The 19,123-nt window shown below is 47.5% G+C and overlaps 1 protein-coding gene across 1 annotated transcript; it reads right to left on the bottom strand.

Moving 5' to 3' along the window:
- Positions 1-1,095: 1,095 nt before the first annotated feature.
- On the bottom strand, positions 1,096-18,849 carry LOC127909053 (uncharacterized). The gene is made up of 2 exons (XM_052468929.1): positions 17,582-18,849; positions 1,096-1,345 (listed from the first exon to the last, which is right to left on the bottom strand). Exons 1-2 carry the CDS (start codon positions 18,847-18,849, stop codon positions 1,096-1,098), a joined length of 1,518 nt encoding a protein of 505 aa, XP_052324889.1.
- Between the last annotated feature and the right edge of the window lie 274 nt (positions 18,850-19,123).

Here is a 19,123-nt window from a genome sequence, read left to right as displayed (position 1 = left end):
GAGGGCCTGTGTTTACTTTGCCTTCAATTGGCCATATCCTGTCTCCCTCCCTCCCTTCCCCTCTCTCAAATCAAAGCTTTTTATCAGTCTTTCTCCCTCAGCTTTCTTTTTTTATCCTCTCTCTCTCTCTATCTCTTTCTATCTACTATTTCTCTCCTTCTCTCTCTCCTTCTCGCTCTCTTTCTCTCGCTCTCTCTTTTTCTCTTTCTCTCTGTCTTTCGCTCACTACTCTCTCTCTCTGAAACAAACAAACACACACACATAAACACATCCATTTATTACATGTATCATGGAGCAATTTATTTATTCAGTTTATCTACAAATCAATCATTCAAATTCCATATCTCAATTGAATATAATAATCATATTTTTTTTATTAACAAGGCTATTCAAAGCCGTCTCAAACCTAGTCTGTCGGTCTGTGATTGGTTCTTCTGAGCAGACATGTCATGTGATTTAAGACAAAGTACCAGAGAGGTGGCGGCATCACCACTGACAGGTGCTCCACTTTTAAACTCATCTATTGGACGTTTATCCCAGCTTGGCCCACTTCTTACCTCCTCTTCTGCTTGTGACAGACCAGTTCAACCCAACACTTTTAGTTAGGAGCATCAACTCACCTTAAAATGGATGCTTCTCTTCCAGTGCCCATACTGGCATACTCCTTAGAATGAAGCAATATATTGGGGATTCTATGCTAGTGTGGATACTGGAACGTACTACCATGGAAGGCTAACCTGGGTGACAGTCTGTTTGTGCCATCATTCCACTCATAACCTTGTCATACCAAACGTGAGTGCATGCTGGCACAAACAGACTGGTACCCAGGCTAATGAAAGGGCCCCAGTTTGATGTTTTTTACTCAGGTCAACTAAAAGAGCAACAGCCTGGGTGGTTCTTCCAACAGGACAACCTAGAAAGAAGTTAATAACTGCTGTATATTTTGAAGTTGCCTCATAAAGGCCAGTAATGGATATAAAATCAGGCTAAACGGGAAGCCACATTGTGAACATTTGCGTTAACAGCAGGACTACTGGTTCACGGCAGGAGTACTGGTTCACGGTGGGGGTACTGGTTCACGGCAGGAGTACTGGTTCACGGCGGGGGTACTGGTTCACGGCGGGGGTACTGGTTCACGGCGGGGGTACTGGTTCGCGGCGGGGGTACTGGTTCGCGGCGGGGTACTGGTTGGCGGGGGTACTGGTTCGCGGCGGGGGTACTGGTTCGCGGCGGGGGTACCGGTTCACGGAGGGGGTACTGGTTCACGGCAGGAGTACTGGTTCGCGGCGGGGTACTGGTTCGGGCGGGGGTACTGGTTCGCGGCGGGGTACTGGGGGCGGGGGTACTGGTTCACGGCGGGGGTACTGGTTCACGGCGGGGGTACTGGGCGGCGGGGGTACTGTTTCACGGCGGGGGTACTGGTTCGCGGCGGGGGTACCGGTTCGCGGCGGGGGTACCGGTTCGCGGAGGGGGTACCGGTTCACGGAGGGGGTACCGGTTCAAGGAGGGGGTACCGGTTCACGGCGGGGTTACCGGTTCACGGTGGGGGTACCGGTTCACGGCGGGGGTACCGGTTCACGGCGTGGGTACCGGTTCACGGAAGGGGTACCGGTTCACGGAAGGGGTACCGGTTCACGGCGGGGATACTGGTTCACGGCGTGGGTACCGGTTCACAGAAGGGGTACTGGTTCATGGCGGGGGTACCGATAAACGGAAGGGGTGCCGGTTCACGGCAGGGATACTGGTTCATGGAAGGGGTACCGGTTCACGTAAGGGGTGCCGGTTCACGGCAGGGGTACCGGTTCACGGAAGGGGTACCGGTTCACGGCGGGGGTACCGGTTCACGGCGGGGGTACCGGTTCACGGCGGGGGTACTGGTTCACGGAAGGGGTACTGGCTCTCTCATGGTGTAATGGGTAAACGTTTTCTCGGCACTAATACGCCATTAGTATTCTGTAGCAGAGGACAGTGTTGATGGTGTCATTGTGGAGGGACGTGACGTGGTTACAGCTAGTAGAGAGGAGAGGTTAAGAGACAAAGCCCCGCTGTGGGCTTTCTGCCGAGGTCAGCTGATAGTACAATTAAGCACAGGAGAGAGAGAGGAAGAGAGAAGCAGCTTGAATGGCAATGGGATAAGAAGAGGAGACGAGATGGAGAAAGAGGAGAGAGAGAGAGGAAAGAGCAGCCTATATGGGGCACTCAGCAACACAGTAATAACCAGCAATCAGGTAATTAGAGGCATCTACATTGTGCAGGTGAGAACCCCCGTCACAGCAGTGTTAGAAGAAGCATCCGCTTTATCATGTTAAACAAGCCTGAGGAGGATGGAGTTGTGTTCTGGGTGTTAAGTAAGTAGTTTTTTATGCACTACCAGTATTTTGAAGGCAATACTGGGTTAAACATAAGTGTTGCTATTCTTGTTCATGGATCTGTTCATGACATGATGTGTTGAACTTTGTGGTACCATCCTCAACCCCTAATCAACAATTGTATTCATAAAATGTCAACATAACAATTATACTGAAGTCACACAGTATTTAGAGTATTGTAGTAAGAACATACTAAGGAGTAATCTACAGTAATAATAGAACATCTGGCTGAGATTGAGGCTGTCCTAATATGGACACTGTAAAAAGGGTTATTCTGAGGGAAGACATGAGGGTGGGAGGACGAGAGTGGGAAGACGAGAGAGGGAAGACGAGAGTGGGAAGATGTGAGAGGGAAGACGAGAGAGGGAAGACGAGAGAGGGAAGACGTGAGAGGGAAGACGTGAGAGGGAGGACCAGAGAGGGAGGACGAGAGAGGGAAGACGAGAGAGGGAAGACGAGAGAGGGAAGACGAAAGAGGGAGGACCAGAGAGGGAGGACCAGAGAGGGGGGACGAGAGAGGGAGGAAGAGAGTGGGAAGACGAGAGAGGGAAGACGAGAGAGGGAGGACCAGAGAGGGAGAAACCAGAGAGGGAGGAAGAGAGAGGGAGGACCAGAGAGGGAAGACAAGAGAGGGGGGACCAGAGAGGGAGGACCAGAGAGGGAGGAAGAGAGAGGGAGGACGAGAGATGGAAGACGAGAGAGGGAAGTCGAGAGAGGGAAGACGAGAGAGGGAGGACCAGAGTTGGAGGACCAGAGAGGGAGGACGAGAGAGGGAGGAAGAGAGAAGGAGGATGAGAGAGGGAGGACGAGAGAGGGAGGACGAGAGAGGGAGGACGAGAGATTGAGGAAGAGAGAAGGAGGAAGAGAGAGGGAGGATGAGAGAGGGAGGATGAGAGAGGGAGGACCAGAGAGGAAGGACGAGAGTGGGAAGACGAGAGAGGGAAGACGAGAGAGGGAAGACGCGAGAGGGAAGATGCAAGAGGGAGGACCAGAGAGGGAGGACGAGAGAGGGAGGACGAGAGAGGGAAGACGCGAGAGGGACGACGCGAGAGGGAAGACGCAAGAGGGAGGACCAGAGAGGGAGGAAGAGAGAGGGAGGACGAGAGAGGGAGGAAGAGAGAGGGAGGACGAGAGGGAGGACGAGAGAGGGAGGTCCAGTGAGGGAGGAAGAGAGAGGGAGGATGAGAGAGGGAGAGAGGGAGGAAGAGAGAGGGAGGACAGAGAGGGAGGAAGAGAGAGGGAGGATGAGAGAGGGAGGAAGAGAGAGGGAAGACGAGAGAGTGAGGACGAGAGAGGGAGGACCAGAGAGGGAGGAAGAGAGAGGGAGGACGAGAGAGGGAGGACGAGAGAGGGAGGACCAGAGAGGGAAGACGAGAGAGGGAGGACGAGAGAGGGAGGAAGAGAGAGGGAGGAAGAGAGAGGGAGGACGAGAGAGGGAGGACGAGAGAGGGAAGACGAGAGAGGGAGGACCAGAGAGGGAAGACGCGAGAGGGAGGACGCGAGAGGGAAGACGCAAGAGGGAGGACCAGAGAGGGAGGAAGAGAGAGGGAGGACGAGAGAGGGAGGAAGAGAGAGGGAGGAGAGAGGGAGGAAGAGAGAGGGAGGACGAGAGGAGGAAGAGAGAGGGAGGACGAGAGGGAGGACGAGAGAGGGAGGTCCAGTGAGGGAGGAAGAGAGAGGGAGGATGAGAGAGGGAGGAAGAGAGAGGGAGGACGAGAGAGGGAGGACCAGAGAGGGAGGAAGAGAGAGGGAGGATGAGAGAGGGAGGAAGAGAGAGGGAAGACGAGAGAGGGAGGACGAGAGAGGGAGGACGAGAGAGGGAGGAAGAGAGAGGGAGGAAGAGAGAGGGAGGACGAGAGAGGGAGGACGAGAGAGGGAGGAGAGAGAGGGAGGACGAGAGAGGGAGGACCAGAGAGGGAAGACGAGAGAGGGAGGACGAGAGAGGGAGGAAGAGAGAGGGAGGAAGAGAGAGGGAGGACGAGAGAGGGAGGACGAGAGAGGGAGGACGAGAGAGGGAAGACGAGAGAGGGAGGACCAGAGAGGGAAGACGCGAGAGGGAGGACCAGAGAGGGAGGACCAGAGAGGGAAGACGAGAGAGGGAGGACGAGAGAGGGAGGAAGAGAGAGGGAGGACGAGAGAGGGAAGACGAGAGAGGGAGGAAGAGAGAGGGAGGACGAGAGAGGGAGGACGAGAGAGGGAAGACGAGAGAGGGAGGTCTCTCCTCTCCTGTCCCGTGTCTAGCCCTCCTATCCTGCAGACACAGCAACGAGCCAGGTCCGGTACATCCATCGCAGGCCAAATATACCCCCGTATGCCTCACGCCAATTTGATGAAGCCATGAAACTGAGCTTATTGAACTCTGCATGCAATATGATAAGCTTTTTTTGTACTGCTGCGAGCTGCAGAATAGAGTTCACTCTCTCCCTTTGTTTAGGCCTTTTTCTGCTGATGACTATTGTTTGCAGGGGGAATCTCGTGGCACCTCCGGGACTGGGAAGTGCTGATAGAATCTGTCGTTCTGAGAGGTGTCAGACAGGAGGGATGAGAGGAGAGAAGGCTCCCTCTTCTCTCCTATCCCTCCTCTCTCTCTCTCTCTCTCTCTATATTTATAATTTATCTCTCTCAATGTAGTTCAGCCTCTCTCTCTCTCTACCTAGCTCAACCTCTATCAATTCAATTCAATTCAAGGGGCTTTATTAGCATGGGAAACATGTGTTAACATTGCCAAAGCAAGTGAGGTAGACAATATACAAAAGTGAAATAAACAATAAAAATTAACAGTAAACATTAAACATACAGAAATGTCAAAACAATAAAGACATTACAAATGTCATATTATACATATGTTGTAACGTGTTTTAACGATGTACAAATGGTTAAAGAACACAAGGGAAAATAAATAAGCATAAATATGGGTTGTATTTACAATGGTGTTTGTTCTTCACTGGTTGCCCTTTTCTTGTGGCAAGGTAGAGCCTCTACCTAGCTCTATCATCTCTCTCTATGTAGTTCATCCTCTGTCTAGTTCAGCCTCTCTCTCTCTCTCTTTCTCTCTCTCTCTATCTATTCATAATTTATCTCTCTCTATGTAGTTCAGCCTCTCTTTCTCTCTATCTATCTCTAATTTCTCTCTCTCTATGTAGTTCAGCCTTTCTCTCTCTCTCTTTCGCTCTCTCTACCTAGCTCAACCTCTCTCTCTCTATGTAGTTCAGCCTATCTTTCTCTCTATCTATCTCTAATTTCTCTCTCTCTATGTAGTTCAGCCTTTCTCTCTCTCTCTCTACATAGCTCAACCTCTCTATCTATCTTTAATTTCTCTCTCTCTATGTAGTTCAACCTCTCTCTCAATCTATCTATAATTTCTCTCTCTCTACGTAGTTCAGCATCTTATCTATAATTTATCTCTCTACATAGTTCAGCCTCTCTATCTATCTATAATGTATATCTCTCTCTCTCTCAATACCTAGCTCAGCCTCTCTCTCTCTCTATCTTTAATTTCTCTCTCTCTATGTAGTTCAGCCTCTCTCTCTCTATCTATCTATACTTTCTCTCTCTACGTAGTTTAACTTCTCTCTCTCTATCTATAATTTCTCTTTCTCGACATAGTTCAGCCTCTATCTATAATTTCTCTCTCTCCACGTAGTTCTGCCCCTCTCTCTCTCTCTCTCTCTCTCTCTCTCTCTCTCTACCTAGCTCAACCTCTCTCTCTATCTTTAATTTCTCTCTCTTCAAGTAGTTCAACCTCTCTCTATCTATCTATACTTTCTCACTCTGCGTAGTTCAGCCCCTCTCTCTTTCTCTCTCTCCATGTAGTTCAACCTCTCTATCTATCTATAATTTCTCTCTCTACGTAATTCAGCCTCTCTATCTATAATTTCTCACTCTACGTAGTTCATTCTCGCTCTCTATCTATAATTTCTCTCTCTCTACGTAGTTCAGCCTCTTTATCTATCTATAATTTCTCTCTTTTTAGTTCAGCCTCTCTCTCTACCTATCTATAATTTCTCTCTCTATATGTAGTTCAGCCTCTCTCTCTCTATCTGTAATTTCTCTCTGTGTGTGTAGTTCAGCCTCTCTCTCTCTCTCTCTCTCTACGTAGTTCTGCCTCTCTCTTTCTATCTATAATTTCTCTCTGTCTACATAGTTCTGCCTCTCTCTCTCTTTCTATCTATAATTTCCCTCTCTACGTAGTTCACCCTCTCTCTCTCTTTCTATCTATGATTTATCTCTCTCTACATAGTTCAGCCTCTCTCTTTCTAACTATAATTTCTCCCTCTACGTTGTTCAGCCTCTCTCTCTCTCTTTCTATCTAGAAATTCTCTCTCTCTCTCTATGTAGTTCAGCCTCTCTCTCTCTATCTATAATTTCTTTCTCTCTACGTAGTAGTCTCTCAGCCCTCCTCTGTCTCTCCTTTATCTCAACCTCTCTTTCTCCTTTCTCTATCTCAACATCTCTCTCTTCATCACAACCTCTATCTCAATCTCTCTTTCTCCTTTCTCTATCTCAACCTCTCTCCTTTCTCTATCTCAACCCCTCTCATCTTTCTCTAGCTATTACAACCTCTCCCTCTCTCCCGCTCCTTTCTCTAGCTATTACAACCTCTCTCTCTCTTTCTCTCCCATTATATCTCCCCCTCTCTAACCTTTTATCTGTCCCTCCCTCTCTTTCTCCCTCGCTCATTTCCACAGGACAGATCATCCAGGAGCTGCTTCATTTCCACTTTGCATAAAGAGGAGCTGCTCTCTCTCCGCCTGTCTTTTACTTTGTGCTTCCTCCAATACACGAGGTATTACAGCAGATGGGGAGGGACGGCAGGGAACGAATGGAGAGGATGGGAGGGGCGGGACGGCAGGGAACGGTAAAACACAGAGCGGTCAGTCAGATTGTCTTGTTAATGAGCTGTCACCTCCAGACTGACCAGTAGATCAAGAGGTCCAGGCCAGGGGCAGCCGTGACTCGTACAACCCCCATCCCCACCCTCACCTCCCCTGGGGTCAACAGGAGCTCAAAAGTCCAGGCCAATCGCTTGTCACCGTTTCAAGAAAGGGTCATGAGAGAGGCGCTGATGGACTCCCTGGCCTGTTCATTACATTTGTATTGGGATTGAAGTGTCACAATCATAACAGGAGAGGTCTCTCTCTCTCTCTCTCTCTCTCTCTCTCTCTCTCTCTCTCTCTCTCTCTCTCTCTCTCTCTCTCTCGTATCTAAAGAATGGCCGATTGCTATCTCAGTCCTTGGCGTTGTAATCTGTCGGTCCAGCCTATGGAAACTCTAATGTCATGTCATGCTCAGGGAGCTAGTGCATACATCACTGTGTGAAAAGAAACAAACGTATTTTATAATCTCTTCAATGGCTCTTCTGTTCTTCTGGATAAAGCAGTAGAAAGGGGTAATGCCAGGTGAAAGGAACAACTATGTTCTTGCCTTCAAAGACTGAATAATTGACACAGTGGATCTCAAACATCATCCGTATACACACACAGAAGCATGAGCACACACAGACACACAAAGACACACAGACACACACAGATGCTCATAAGCATGCACACACACACACACACACTGCCCCAGCACCATATGAAATTTAAATTAACTCTATAGTGCTCCTTTGGTTTCAACAAAACGCAAGAGAGAATTTCACTTAACCTCCCAATTTTTGGATGCACTGCACAAGATGCTGTGAAAAGGAGCGATAGAAGAGTAGATCAGGCTAAAAATACAGAATTTATTATTTCTATTTATAATGTGACCAGTGTCTGTCTCTTTCTTCCTCTTTCTCTCTCTCTGCCTCTCTCTCTTTTTCTTCCTCTCGCTTTCTCTATCTGTTCCTCTTTTCTCCGTCATGCTTCAGGCTCCCACCAGAGGTCTGTGGCACCTCTGCCACGCTTGGGTTGGGTGACAGCTCTCCCTGATCTTTGAGGGGAATATCAATGATGGCACAGAGTAGAAGGATCTGCCACCTGGGTATCTGCTGCTGCTGAGAGACATCTTACACATATTTCCACAATTCAGTCAGGTCAGAGACACGTACACACATACACACAAGCAGGCGCACATGCATGCACGCGCACACGAACACACAAAGACACACACATTTCACCTATTGGTAAAAAGAGACCTTCTACAGGCAAACAAACTGTAGCATCGATGATGAGGCCCTGGCTATTTTCATTGAGCTGACAACAGTGTTTCAATTTATTGCACTTTTTATTCATAGAGATTTTTATACTGAAAGGATCCGATAGGTATCACTTAAGATTGAAATAAAATAGGTATTTATTCATCTAATGTTCCTTTACAATGAGATAATGATAATGACAAAATGGCTATTCTCAAGACGTGACTGTGACCGCATCAACTCAGACTGATTGCGTCATAATTTGACGTCTATTCTCAAACGCAGGTATTGAAAGAGTCGCTGACGACTGGCTGAAATCAGGCCATTGTGTGTTGAGCAGCGAAAGATTGCTAGGAGAGATCAGTGTTGATGTCCTGGAGCTATCCTGGAGACTATGAATGACCTATAATGATCTCCTGCTCCATTCATCCTCTCTCGCTTTCTTTCTGCTTCTCTCCTTCTTGTCTCTGAGTTCATTAGCCTGGTGGTGTTCCACTTCAGAACACACTGAAGAGTCCTCGACCTAAACATCCCTGAAGCACCCATTCATTCAGCCTCTTAATGGCCCAGCCACCATAGCAGTCACCACCTTAGAGAGCGTATCACAATCCACGCTACAATCACATTGAAAACGCACTGATTCTCAACTTCTCTTAGTTGTAATAGCGAATCTATTTTTTGACTGGTGGTTTTATATGGTCCTGATCGGGCCATATGGGAATTCATTCAACAGTCTTGCGGCTTTTTTGGTGTCTCGAGTCAGGTTGAGTCTTTTCGGTCACAATAACGCGTGTCTTTAGTTTTTGGGGGGGTTGGGGTGGGGAAGGGGGGGGGTGCAGGTTATTATTCCCCAACCTCAGAGCAGAGGGGGGTCAGGGCCAGGGTCTGGCTTTTGGTTGCTACCGGCTGTAGAGGTAGTTATTCTCATCATCATAAGGGGTATATTATTTTGGGTGTGTGTATTTGGAATCTAGATTTAATTTAGTTGCGGCTGTTGCTATCAGTGGAGAACAAGCTGGCAGTGCCGGCGGTCTGACGCTCTCAGATAAGGACACTGCTCCCAGCTAAGCCTGATTAGTGCTGGCCCCTAAAAGGCTTTGTTGTGAGAGGCAAATAGACTGTGGAACGGCAGCCTGGGACCGAGCTGATATCAGGAATCACAGACCCACCAAACCCTCTCCTCTATGCTCTGCTCCTTGCCCCCCACTAGTGTACCCCACCACAGCACCCCAACGCACTAGTCAGAGTAAACCCGTATGTTGTGGGTGAGTGTGTGTGAAAAGAGGTCCGCACAAGGAAAACAGCTATTTTAGGTTTAGGGTTAGGGTTACAATTAGGGTTACAATTAGGGTTAAGGTTAGGGGTTAGGATTATGTTTAGGGTTAGCGGTTAAGGTTGGGGTTAGGGTTATGATTAGGGTTAGTATTAGGGTTAAGGTTAGGGTTATGGGTTAAGGTTGGGGTTAGGGTTAGCTATAGGTAAAATAGGATTTTGAATGGGAATCAATTGTTCAATTGTTTGGTCCCCACAAGGTAAAGTCCCGTGTTATCTCAGCTCACTAGTCACCATAGCAGCACCAACCAGTAGCACGCGCTTCAGCAGGTATATTTCACTGGTCATCCCCAAAGCCTATTCCTCCTTTGGCCGCATTTCCTTCCAGTTCTCTGCTGCCAATGACTGGAACGAATTGCTAAAATCCCTGAAACTGGGGTTTCATATCTTCTATTTATTTTATTTTATTTAACCAGGCAAGTCAGTTAAGAACAAATTCTTATTTTCAATGACGGCCTAGGAACAGTGGGTTAACTGCCTGTTCAGGGGCAGAACGACAGATTTGTACCTTGTCAGCTCAGGGGTTTGAACTTGTAACCTTCCAGTTACTAGTCCAACGCTCTAACCACTAGACTACCCATCTCCCTCACTAACTTTAGGCATCAGCTGTCAGAGCAGCTCACAGATCACTGCACCGGTACATAGCCCATCTGTAAATAGCCCAACCAACTACCTCATCCCCATATTGTTATTTTTTATTTTTTGCTCCTTTGCACCCCAGTATCTCTACCTCCACATTCATCTTCTGCATATCTATCACTCCAGTGTTTAATTGATAAATTGTAATTACTTCGCCACTACGGCCTATTTATTGCCTCACCTCCCTAAACTTACCTCATTTGCACACACTGTATATAGATTTTTTCTATCGTGTTATTGACTGTACGTTTGTTTATTCCATGTGTAACTCTGTGTTGTTGTTTGTGTCCCACTGCTTTGCTTTATCTTGGCCAGGTCGCAGTTGTAAATGAGAACTTGTTCTCAACTGGCCACCTGGTTAAATTAAGGTGAAATAAAAATATATTTAAATTAAATAAAAAAATAAAAAAGGATAGTATGACAAACGTGTGTGTGTGTGTGTGTGTGTGTGTGTGTGTGTGTGTGTGTGTGTGTGTGTGTGTGTGTGTGTGTGTGTGTGTGTGTGTGTGTGTGTGTGTGTGTGTGTGTGTGTGTGTGTGTGTGTGTGTGTGGCTAGTCTATAATATATTCTGAGAGGCCAGTGGAAGAGCCCTTCTCTTAACACTCCACAGGTTCTCTTTGTTCCTCTCGACAGTGATGAATACCCCTCCAGCTCTACCCCCCTCCCCCACCGCCCTTCCCCAAATACAGGCCTGTGCTGGGGGAAGTCTTTGTTTGCTCTGCCCCATTATGTGGTGCGACACCATTCCACCGATCACCATTAACATCCACTGTGTGCATGTTGATGACAGTGGCTCCATTGTTGAAGGAGAAAATGGAAACATTAACATTCAGATAGGCCAAATAAATGTGAAGAACCAAAATATTCTTTCATACTGTAATAATCATATCTAATTCTATGTAAAAGAAGAACAACATCATTTATTGGATGACTGTCAACAATGGACCCTACTGAATATTTAAAAGAATATGTCATTATCATCTCTATCATAATAATTTACTGTGGGTATCTGGATACAGCATCTTTATGTCTCAAATGGCACTCTATTCCCTATGTAGTGCACTACTTTTGACCAGGTCTGGTAGGGAGTAATGTGCTCTATAGGGAAAAGGTTACAATTTGGGACTCAAGCTATGACATGAATCCGAAGGCTCTAATGCTTTCTGATAACATGCTTGTATCATGTCAGCTGCAACTTCCTTGTTCCTCTCTTCTCAGCCCTGCAGGGTAATACACCAGGTAAACTATGGCTTCAGCTCGGACACCATATGCTTGATTATTACATGCCCAAATTCTCTGAAATAATTACTCCTCCGAAAAAAAATATTCTTGAGTAATTGGAGAAATGCCAGCAATACCATAAGAAAGAGGGCATCAACAATTACTGCTGGCTAAATCACATCTGTACTTTAAGTTTGTATTATAGACCAGCTGTTCATTTTGACAAGGTGATAAACATAACACAATATACTTGTAATATCCACACATTTTCCAACTCACATTATTCCATGTTGCCCAAAGAGATGTACTTAAGAGTTCATCTTATGTCTTTGAAAGTGCACCCTCTTTTCAACTTCTGTTGAGGTGAGAATCATTCCCCAGCATGAGTCAGCAGTACAGTCACTCCCAGCAGTAGACCCTCTGTCCCATGGAGAGAGACCCATAGGGAGATGAAGATCTATGGAGAGAGACCCATAGGGAGATGGAGATCTATGGAGAGAGACCCATAGGGAGATGGAGATCTATGGAGAGAGACCCATAGGGAGATGGAGATCTAGGGAGACCCAGGCATCTGTCTCTCTCTATCCTCAGTGAAGTGGGAGTGGCCGAGGGGGGGCTATTCCTGCTAAAGTCATGGGTTTGGGACAGCAACACAGCAGGAGCATGGAGGCAGACAAAACAGAGTAAAAGGAGTGACGGTGCTAGGGAGCCAGTAGCCTCCATCTGGCACCCTGCAGCCCCTCGGCCTCCCCCAGTCCTCTAGGCCCTTCATGGGGGGTCATTTGGCCTTGAAGCAGGGCATGTGGGGAAAAGGGAGAAGGCCAGCAGGGGAATGTACGGAGACAGGACCAATACCTCAGTCACTGTAGTTCAGTCCCTTTTGGCCCTTCGTTGAGTTTGGTTTGGCCATGGCTGAGTTTGGTTTGGCCACATAAGGGAGAGAGAGGGAGAGAGGGAGAGAGGGTGAGAGGGGGAGAAGGAGAGGGAGAGGGAGAGGGAGAGAGGGAGAGAGGGTGAGAGGGGGAGAGGGAGAGGGAGAGAGGGTGAGAGGGGGAGAGGGGGAGAAGGAGAGGGAGAGGGAGAGAGGGTGTTAATATGACATTTGTAACGTCTTTACTGTTTTGAAGCTTCTGTATGTGTAATGTTTACTGTTAATTTGTATTGTTTATTTCACTTTATATATTATCTACCTCACTTGCTTTGGCAATGTTAACACATGTTTCCCACGCCAATAAAGCCCTTGAATTGAATTGAATTGAATTGAGAGGGAGAGAGGGTGAGAAGGAGAGGGAGAGGGAGAGAGGGGGAGAAGGATAGGGAGAGGGGGAGAGGGAGAGAGGGAGAGAGGGGGAGAGGGAGAGAGAGAGAGAGGGGGAGAAGGAGAGGGAGAGGGAGAGAGGGGGAGAGGGAGAGATCGGGGTGATCAGGGTTCGCAAGGTTCAGTATCGTACATGATAGTCACAAAAGCCTTAAGGGAGGGGCAGGGGTCTGTCTAGTGATAACCAGAATTCTAAGGTTTCATGGATAGGTGGAATGGGGTAGTCAGAATACTTTCACTTGAACACATATATGATGAGTAGCTTCATGAGTTTGGCAAACATTTCCACTAATTGAAATGAATTAACCAGCAATGCAGTGGGTGTGAAAATAATTACAATATTTATGAAGGATTTGAAATCTGTTTGTCATTGACAGACAGAGGAACTACAAGACAAACACACACCCCCAAGTACATAATCACCACAGACAGGACTCCGAGGCATTCTTCTAACTACTCTCAGGTGTATACTGGAAACACAATTCAGCTCTCCTCACAGATGATGACAGAAGTGTTGAAACTTGTGGCAGTGCTCCTCAGGGAGCTGACAGGTCCCAATGACAGTGTGAACACACACACACTCACACATATCATGTGTGATATCATGTCATGTGCACACACACTTACACACATACAGTCACATATACCTGCACACACACACACACACACACACACACACACACACACACACACACACACACACACACACACACACACACACACACACACACACAGTTGAAGTCGGAATTTTACATACACCTTAGCCAAATACATTTAAACTCAGTTTTTCACTGTTCATGACTGTTAATCCAAGTAAGAATTCCCTGTCACCACTATCACCACTTTATTTTAAGAATGTGAAATGTCAGAATAATAGTAGAGAAAATGATTTATTTCAGCTTTTATTTCTTTCATCACATTCCCAGTGGGTCAGAAGTTTACATACACTCAGTTAGTATTTGGTAGCATTGCCTTTAAATTGTTTAACTTGGGTCAAACGCTTCGGGTAGCATTCCACAAGCTTCCCAAAATAAGTTGGGTGAATTTTGGCCCATTCCTCCTGACAGAGCTGGTGTAACTGAGTCAGGTTCGTAGGCCTTCTTGCTCACACACGCTTTTTCAGTTCTGCTCACAAATGTTTTATAGGATTGAGGTCAGGGCTTTGTGATGGCCACTTCAATACCTTGACTTTGTTGTCCTTAAGCCATTTTGCCACAACTTTGGAAGTATGCTTGGGGTCATTGTCCATTTGGAAGACCCATTTGCAACCAAGCTTTAACTTCCTGACTGATGTCTTGAGATGTTGCTTCCATATATCCACGTAATTTTCCTCCCTCATGATGGCATCTATTTTGTTAAGTGCACCAGTCCCTCCTGCAGCAAAGCACCCCCACAACATGATGCTGCCACCCCCGTGCTTCATGGTTGGGATGGTGTTCTCGGCTTGCAAGCATCCCCCTTTTCCCTCCAAACAGAATGATGGTCATTATGGCAAACAGTTCTATTTTTGTTTCATCAGACCAGAGGACATTTCTCCAAAAAGTAGAATCTTTGTCCCAATTTGCAATTGCAAACCGTGGTCTGGATTTTTAATGGCAGTTTTGGAGCAGTGGCTTCTTCCTTGCTGAGCGTTCTTTCAGGTTATGTCGATATAGGACTCGTTTTACTGTGGATATACAGTGGGGAGAACAAGTATTTGATACTCTGCCGATTTTGCAGGTTTTCCTACTTACAAATCATGTAGAGGTCTGTAATTTTTATCATAGGTACACTTCAACTGTGAGAGACAAAAATCCAGAATATCACATTGTAGGATTTTTAAGTAATTAATTTGAATTTTATTGCATGACATAAGTACTTGATCACCTACCAATCAGCAAGAATTCCGGCTCTCACAGACCTGTTAGTTTTTATTTAAGACGCCCTCCTGTTCTCCACTCATTACCTGTATTAACTGCACCTGTTTGAACTCGTTACCTGTATAAAAGACACCTGTCAAACAGACTACAACCTCTCCACAATGGCCAAGACCAGAGAGCTGTGTAGGACATCAGCGATAAAATTGTAGACCTGCACAAGGCTGGGATGGGCTACAGGACAATAGGCAAGCAGCTTGGTGAGAAGGCAACAACTGTTGGCACAATTATTAGAAAATGGAAGTTCAAGATGACGGCCAATCACTCTCAGTCTGGGGCTCCATGCAAGATCTCACCTCGTGGGGCATCAATGATCATGAGGAAGGTGAGGGATCAGCCCAGAACTACATGGCAGGACCTGGTCAATGACCTGAAGAGAGCTGGGACCACAGTCTCAAAGAAAACCATTAGTAACACACTACACCGTCATGGATTAAAATACTGCAGCGCATGCAAGGTCCCCCTGCTCAAGCCAGCGCATGTCCAGGCCCGTCTGAAGTTTGCCAATGACCATCTGGATGATCCAGAGGAGGAATGGGAGAAGGTCATGTGGTCTGATGAGACAAAAATAGAGCTTTTGGTCTAAACTCCACTCGCTGTGTTTGGAGAAAGAAGAAGGATGAATACAACCCCAAGGACACCATCCCAACTGTGAAGCATGGAGGTGGAAACATCATTCTTTGGGGATGCTTTTCTGCAAAGGGGACAGGACGACTGCACCGTATTGAGGGGAGGATGGATGGGGCCATGTATCGCGAGATCTTGGCCAACAACCTCCTTCCCTCAGTAAGAGCATTGAAGATGGGTCGTGGCTGGGTCTTCCAGCATGACAACGATCTGAAACACACAGCCAGGGCAACTAAGGAGTGGCTCCGTAAGAAGCATCTCAAAGTCCTGGAGTGGCCTAGCCAGTCTCCAGAACTGAACCCAATAGAAAATCTTTGGAGGGAGCTGAAAGTATTGCCCAGCAACACCCCATAAACCTGAAGGATCTGGAGAAGGTTTGTATGGAGGAGTGGGACAAAATCCCTGCTGCAGTGTGTGCAAACCTGGTCAAGAACTACAGGAAACGTATGATCTCTGTAATTGCAAACAAAGGTTTCTGTACCAAATATTAAGTTCTGCTTTTCTGATGTATCAAATACTTATGTCATGCAATAGAATGCTAATTAATTCCTTAAAAATCATACAATGTGATTTTCTGGATTTTTGTTTTAGATTCCGTCTCTCACAGTTGAAGTGTACCTATGATAAAAATTACAGACCTCTACATGCTTTGTAAGTAGGAAAACCTGCAAAATCGGCAGTGTATCAAATACCTGTTCTCCCCACTGTAGATACTTTTGTACCTGTTTCCTCCAGCATCTTCACAAAGTCCTTTGCTGTTGTTCTGGGATTGATTTGCACTATTCACACCAAAGTGCATTCATCTCTAGGACTCAGAATGCGTCTTCTTCTTGAGCGGTATGACAACTGCGTGATCCTATGGTGTTTATACTTGTGTACTATTGTTTGTACAGATGAACGTGGTACCTCCAGGTGTTTGGAAATTGCTCCCAAGGATGAACCAGACTTGTGGAGGTCTACAATTTTTTTCCGAGGTCTTGGCTGATTTCTTTTGATTTTCCCATGATGTCAAGCAAAGAGGCACTGAGTTTGAAGGTAGGCCTTGAAATACATCCACAGGTACACCTCCAATTGAATCAAATTATGTCAATTAACCTATCAGAAGCTTCTAAAGCCATTGCATTATTTTCTGGAATTTTCCAAGCTGTTTAAAGGCACGGTCAACTTAGTGTATGTAAACTTCTGATCCACTGGAATTGTGATACAATGAATTATCAGTGAAATAATCTGTCTGTAAACAATTGTTGGATGCACAAAGTAGATGTCCTAACCGACTTGTCAAAACTATAGTTTGCTCACAAGAAATGTGTGGAGTGGTTGAAAAATGAGTTTTAATGACTCCAACCTAAGTATATGTAAACTTCCGACTTCAACTGTACATACATGCAAACACACACACACACTTTGTTCTCTCATGTCACAGGGGGGCCATTTCATAGACCTCACATGTACAAGTTTCCCTGTTATTCTAAAACATGGCTATCCCCCAATGTGACAGAGCACGTTCGCATTTTCATCTCAGTGACTCAAAGGTTCAACTCTCTTCATAGCACCCACTTTGCTAAGAAAACAAAGTTTTGTATTTACTCTGACTTTATTTAACAGGAAAAATAGACATTGGCTGAATTTACACAGACACCCCAATTCTGATCGTTTGCCCAATTACTGGCAAAAGAGCTGATCTGATTAGTCAAAAGACAAATTTGTGGAAAAATATCAGATTTATGCTGCCGGTTTCCGGGTGGGGAAGGAATATGTGGGCGAGTGGATGGGGACTGAAGGGGGGTATATGTCTGGGTTATCTTTGTATGCATTTATTTGATTGTTTTTGTACCTGTAACACCCCTCTGAAACAGAAAAATGACCTGTGAAGCCATTGATCCATATTTCTGTAAATCTGCCAGATTTTGCCAGCCAGTAATTTTCTACATGGTGTATTTAACTTTCCCTGAAAATAAAGAGGATATAAATAAAATTATCCCGAGGACGATGGGAACCCAGCCACTAGGGGCAACTGTGAGCGCTATTACCATCTGGTACCCTTGGGTTTTGCTTGGGCGTTGTGGATGGGGGTTGCGGATGGGGGTTGTGGATGGGCGTTGTGGATGGGCGTTGTGGATGGGGGTTGTGGATGGGCGTTGTGGATGGGCGTTGTGGATGGGGGGGGTTGGGGATGGGGTTGTGGATGGGGGTTGCAGATGGGGGTTGCGGATGGGGGTTGCGGATGGGGGCTGCGGATGGGGGTTGCGGATGGGGGTTGGGGATGGGGGTTGGGGATGGGGGTTGTGGATGGGGGTTGCGGATGGGGGTTGCGGATGGGGGTTGCGGATGGGTGTTGTGGATGGGGGTTGTGGATGGGGGTTGCGGATGGGGTTGCGGATGGGGGTTGTGGATGGGGGTTGTGGATGGGCGTTGTGGATGGGGTTGGATGGGGGGTTGTGGGTGGGGGTTGTGGGGGCGTTGTGGATGGGGGGGGTTGTGGATGGGGGTTGCGGATGGGGGTTGCGGATGCGTTGTGGATGGGGGTTGTGGATGGGCGTTGTGGATGGGGGTTGTGGATGGGCGTTGGGGTTGTGGATGGGGTTGTGGATGGGCGGATGGGGGGGTTGTGGATGGGGGTTGTGGATGGGCGTTGTGGATGGGGGTTGCGGATGGGGTTGCGGATGGGGGTTGTGGATGGGGGTTGTGGATGGGCGTTGTGGATGGGGTTGCGGATGGGGGTTGTGGGTGGGGGGGGGTTGTGCGGATGGGCGTTGTGGATGGGGGTTGTGGATGGGGTTGCGGATGGGCGGATGGGGTTGCGGATGGGGGTTGCGGATGGGGGTTGCGGATGGGCGTTGCGGATGGGCGTTGTGGATGGGCGTTGTGGGTGTGGGTTGTGGATGGGGGTTGTGGATGGGCGTTGTGGGTGTGGGTTGCGGATGGGCGTTGTGGATGGGGTTGTGGGTGTGGGTGGATGGGGGTTGTGGATGGGGGTTGTGGGTGTGGGTTGCGGATGGGCGTTGTGGGTGTGGGTTGCGGATGGGCGTTGTGGGTGTGGGTTGCGGATGGGCGTTGTGGGTGCGGATGGGGTTGTGGGTGTGGGTTGCGGATGGGGGTTGTGGGGGGTGGGTTGCGGATGGGCGTTGTGGATGGGCGTTGTGGGTGTGGGTTGTGGATGGGCGTTGCGGATGGGCGTTGCGGATGGGCGTTGAGGATGGGGGTTGTGGATGGGGGTTGTGGATGGGCGTTGTGGATGGGCGTTGTGGATGGGCGTTGTGGATGGGGGTTGCGGATGGGGGTTGTGGATGGGCGTTGTGGATGGGCATTGTGGATGGGCGTAAATCCATGATTCTGGATAAAACGGTTGCGTATTTGATCCCAGTCGTGGATGTAATGTATTGTCTTGACTCAGATTCACGGGAATCATTGACCTGTACTTTATTCCTTGTCTCCAAACCCATCCAACTGCATACCCAAGCATAGTCTCCCTTCGTTTCTCACAGGCCTCATGGTCCCCGCTGGTATTGCACCACTAGGTGTCACTAATATACTATATCCCTCCTCTTCTTAGATGTTTGACTAACAATTATGATAACACAT

This window comes from Oncorhynchus keta, chromosome 19 (genome assembly GCF_023373465.1).
Source record: "Oncorhynchus keta strain PuntledgeMale-10-30-2019 chromosome 19, Oket_V2, whole genome shotgun sequence".
NCBI classification, from domain to species: domain Eukaryota; kingdom Metazoa; phylum Chordata; class Actinopteri; order Salmoniformes; family Salmonidae; genus Oncorhynchus; species Oncorhynchus keta.
Note: the sequence above shows the minus strand (reverse complement) of the source record. Positions and strands in the feature narration are given on the sequence as shown.

Coding starts and splice junctions, on each gene's coding strand:
- LOC127909053 (XM_052468929.1), bottom strand. CDS start 18,849: ATGCCCATCCACAACGCCCATCCACAACCCCCATCCGCAACCCCCATC. Junction 1,346..17,581: donor CGCCCAAGCAAAACCCAAGG/GTACCAGATGGT, acceptor GCCGTGAACCAG/TACCCCCGCCCCCAGTACCC.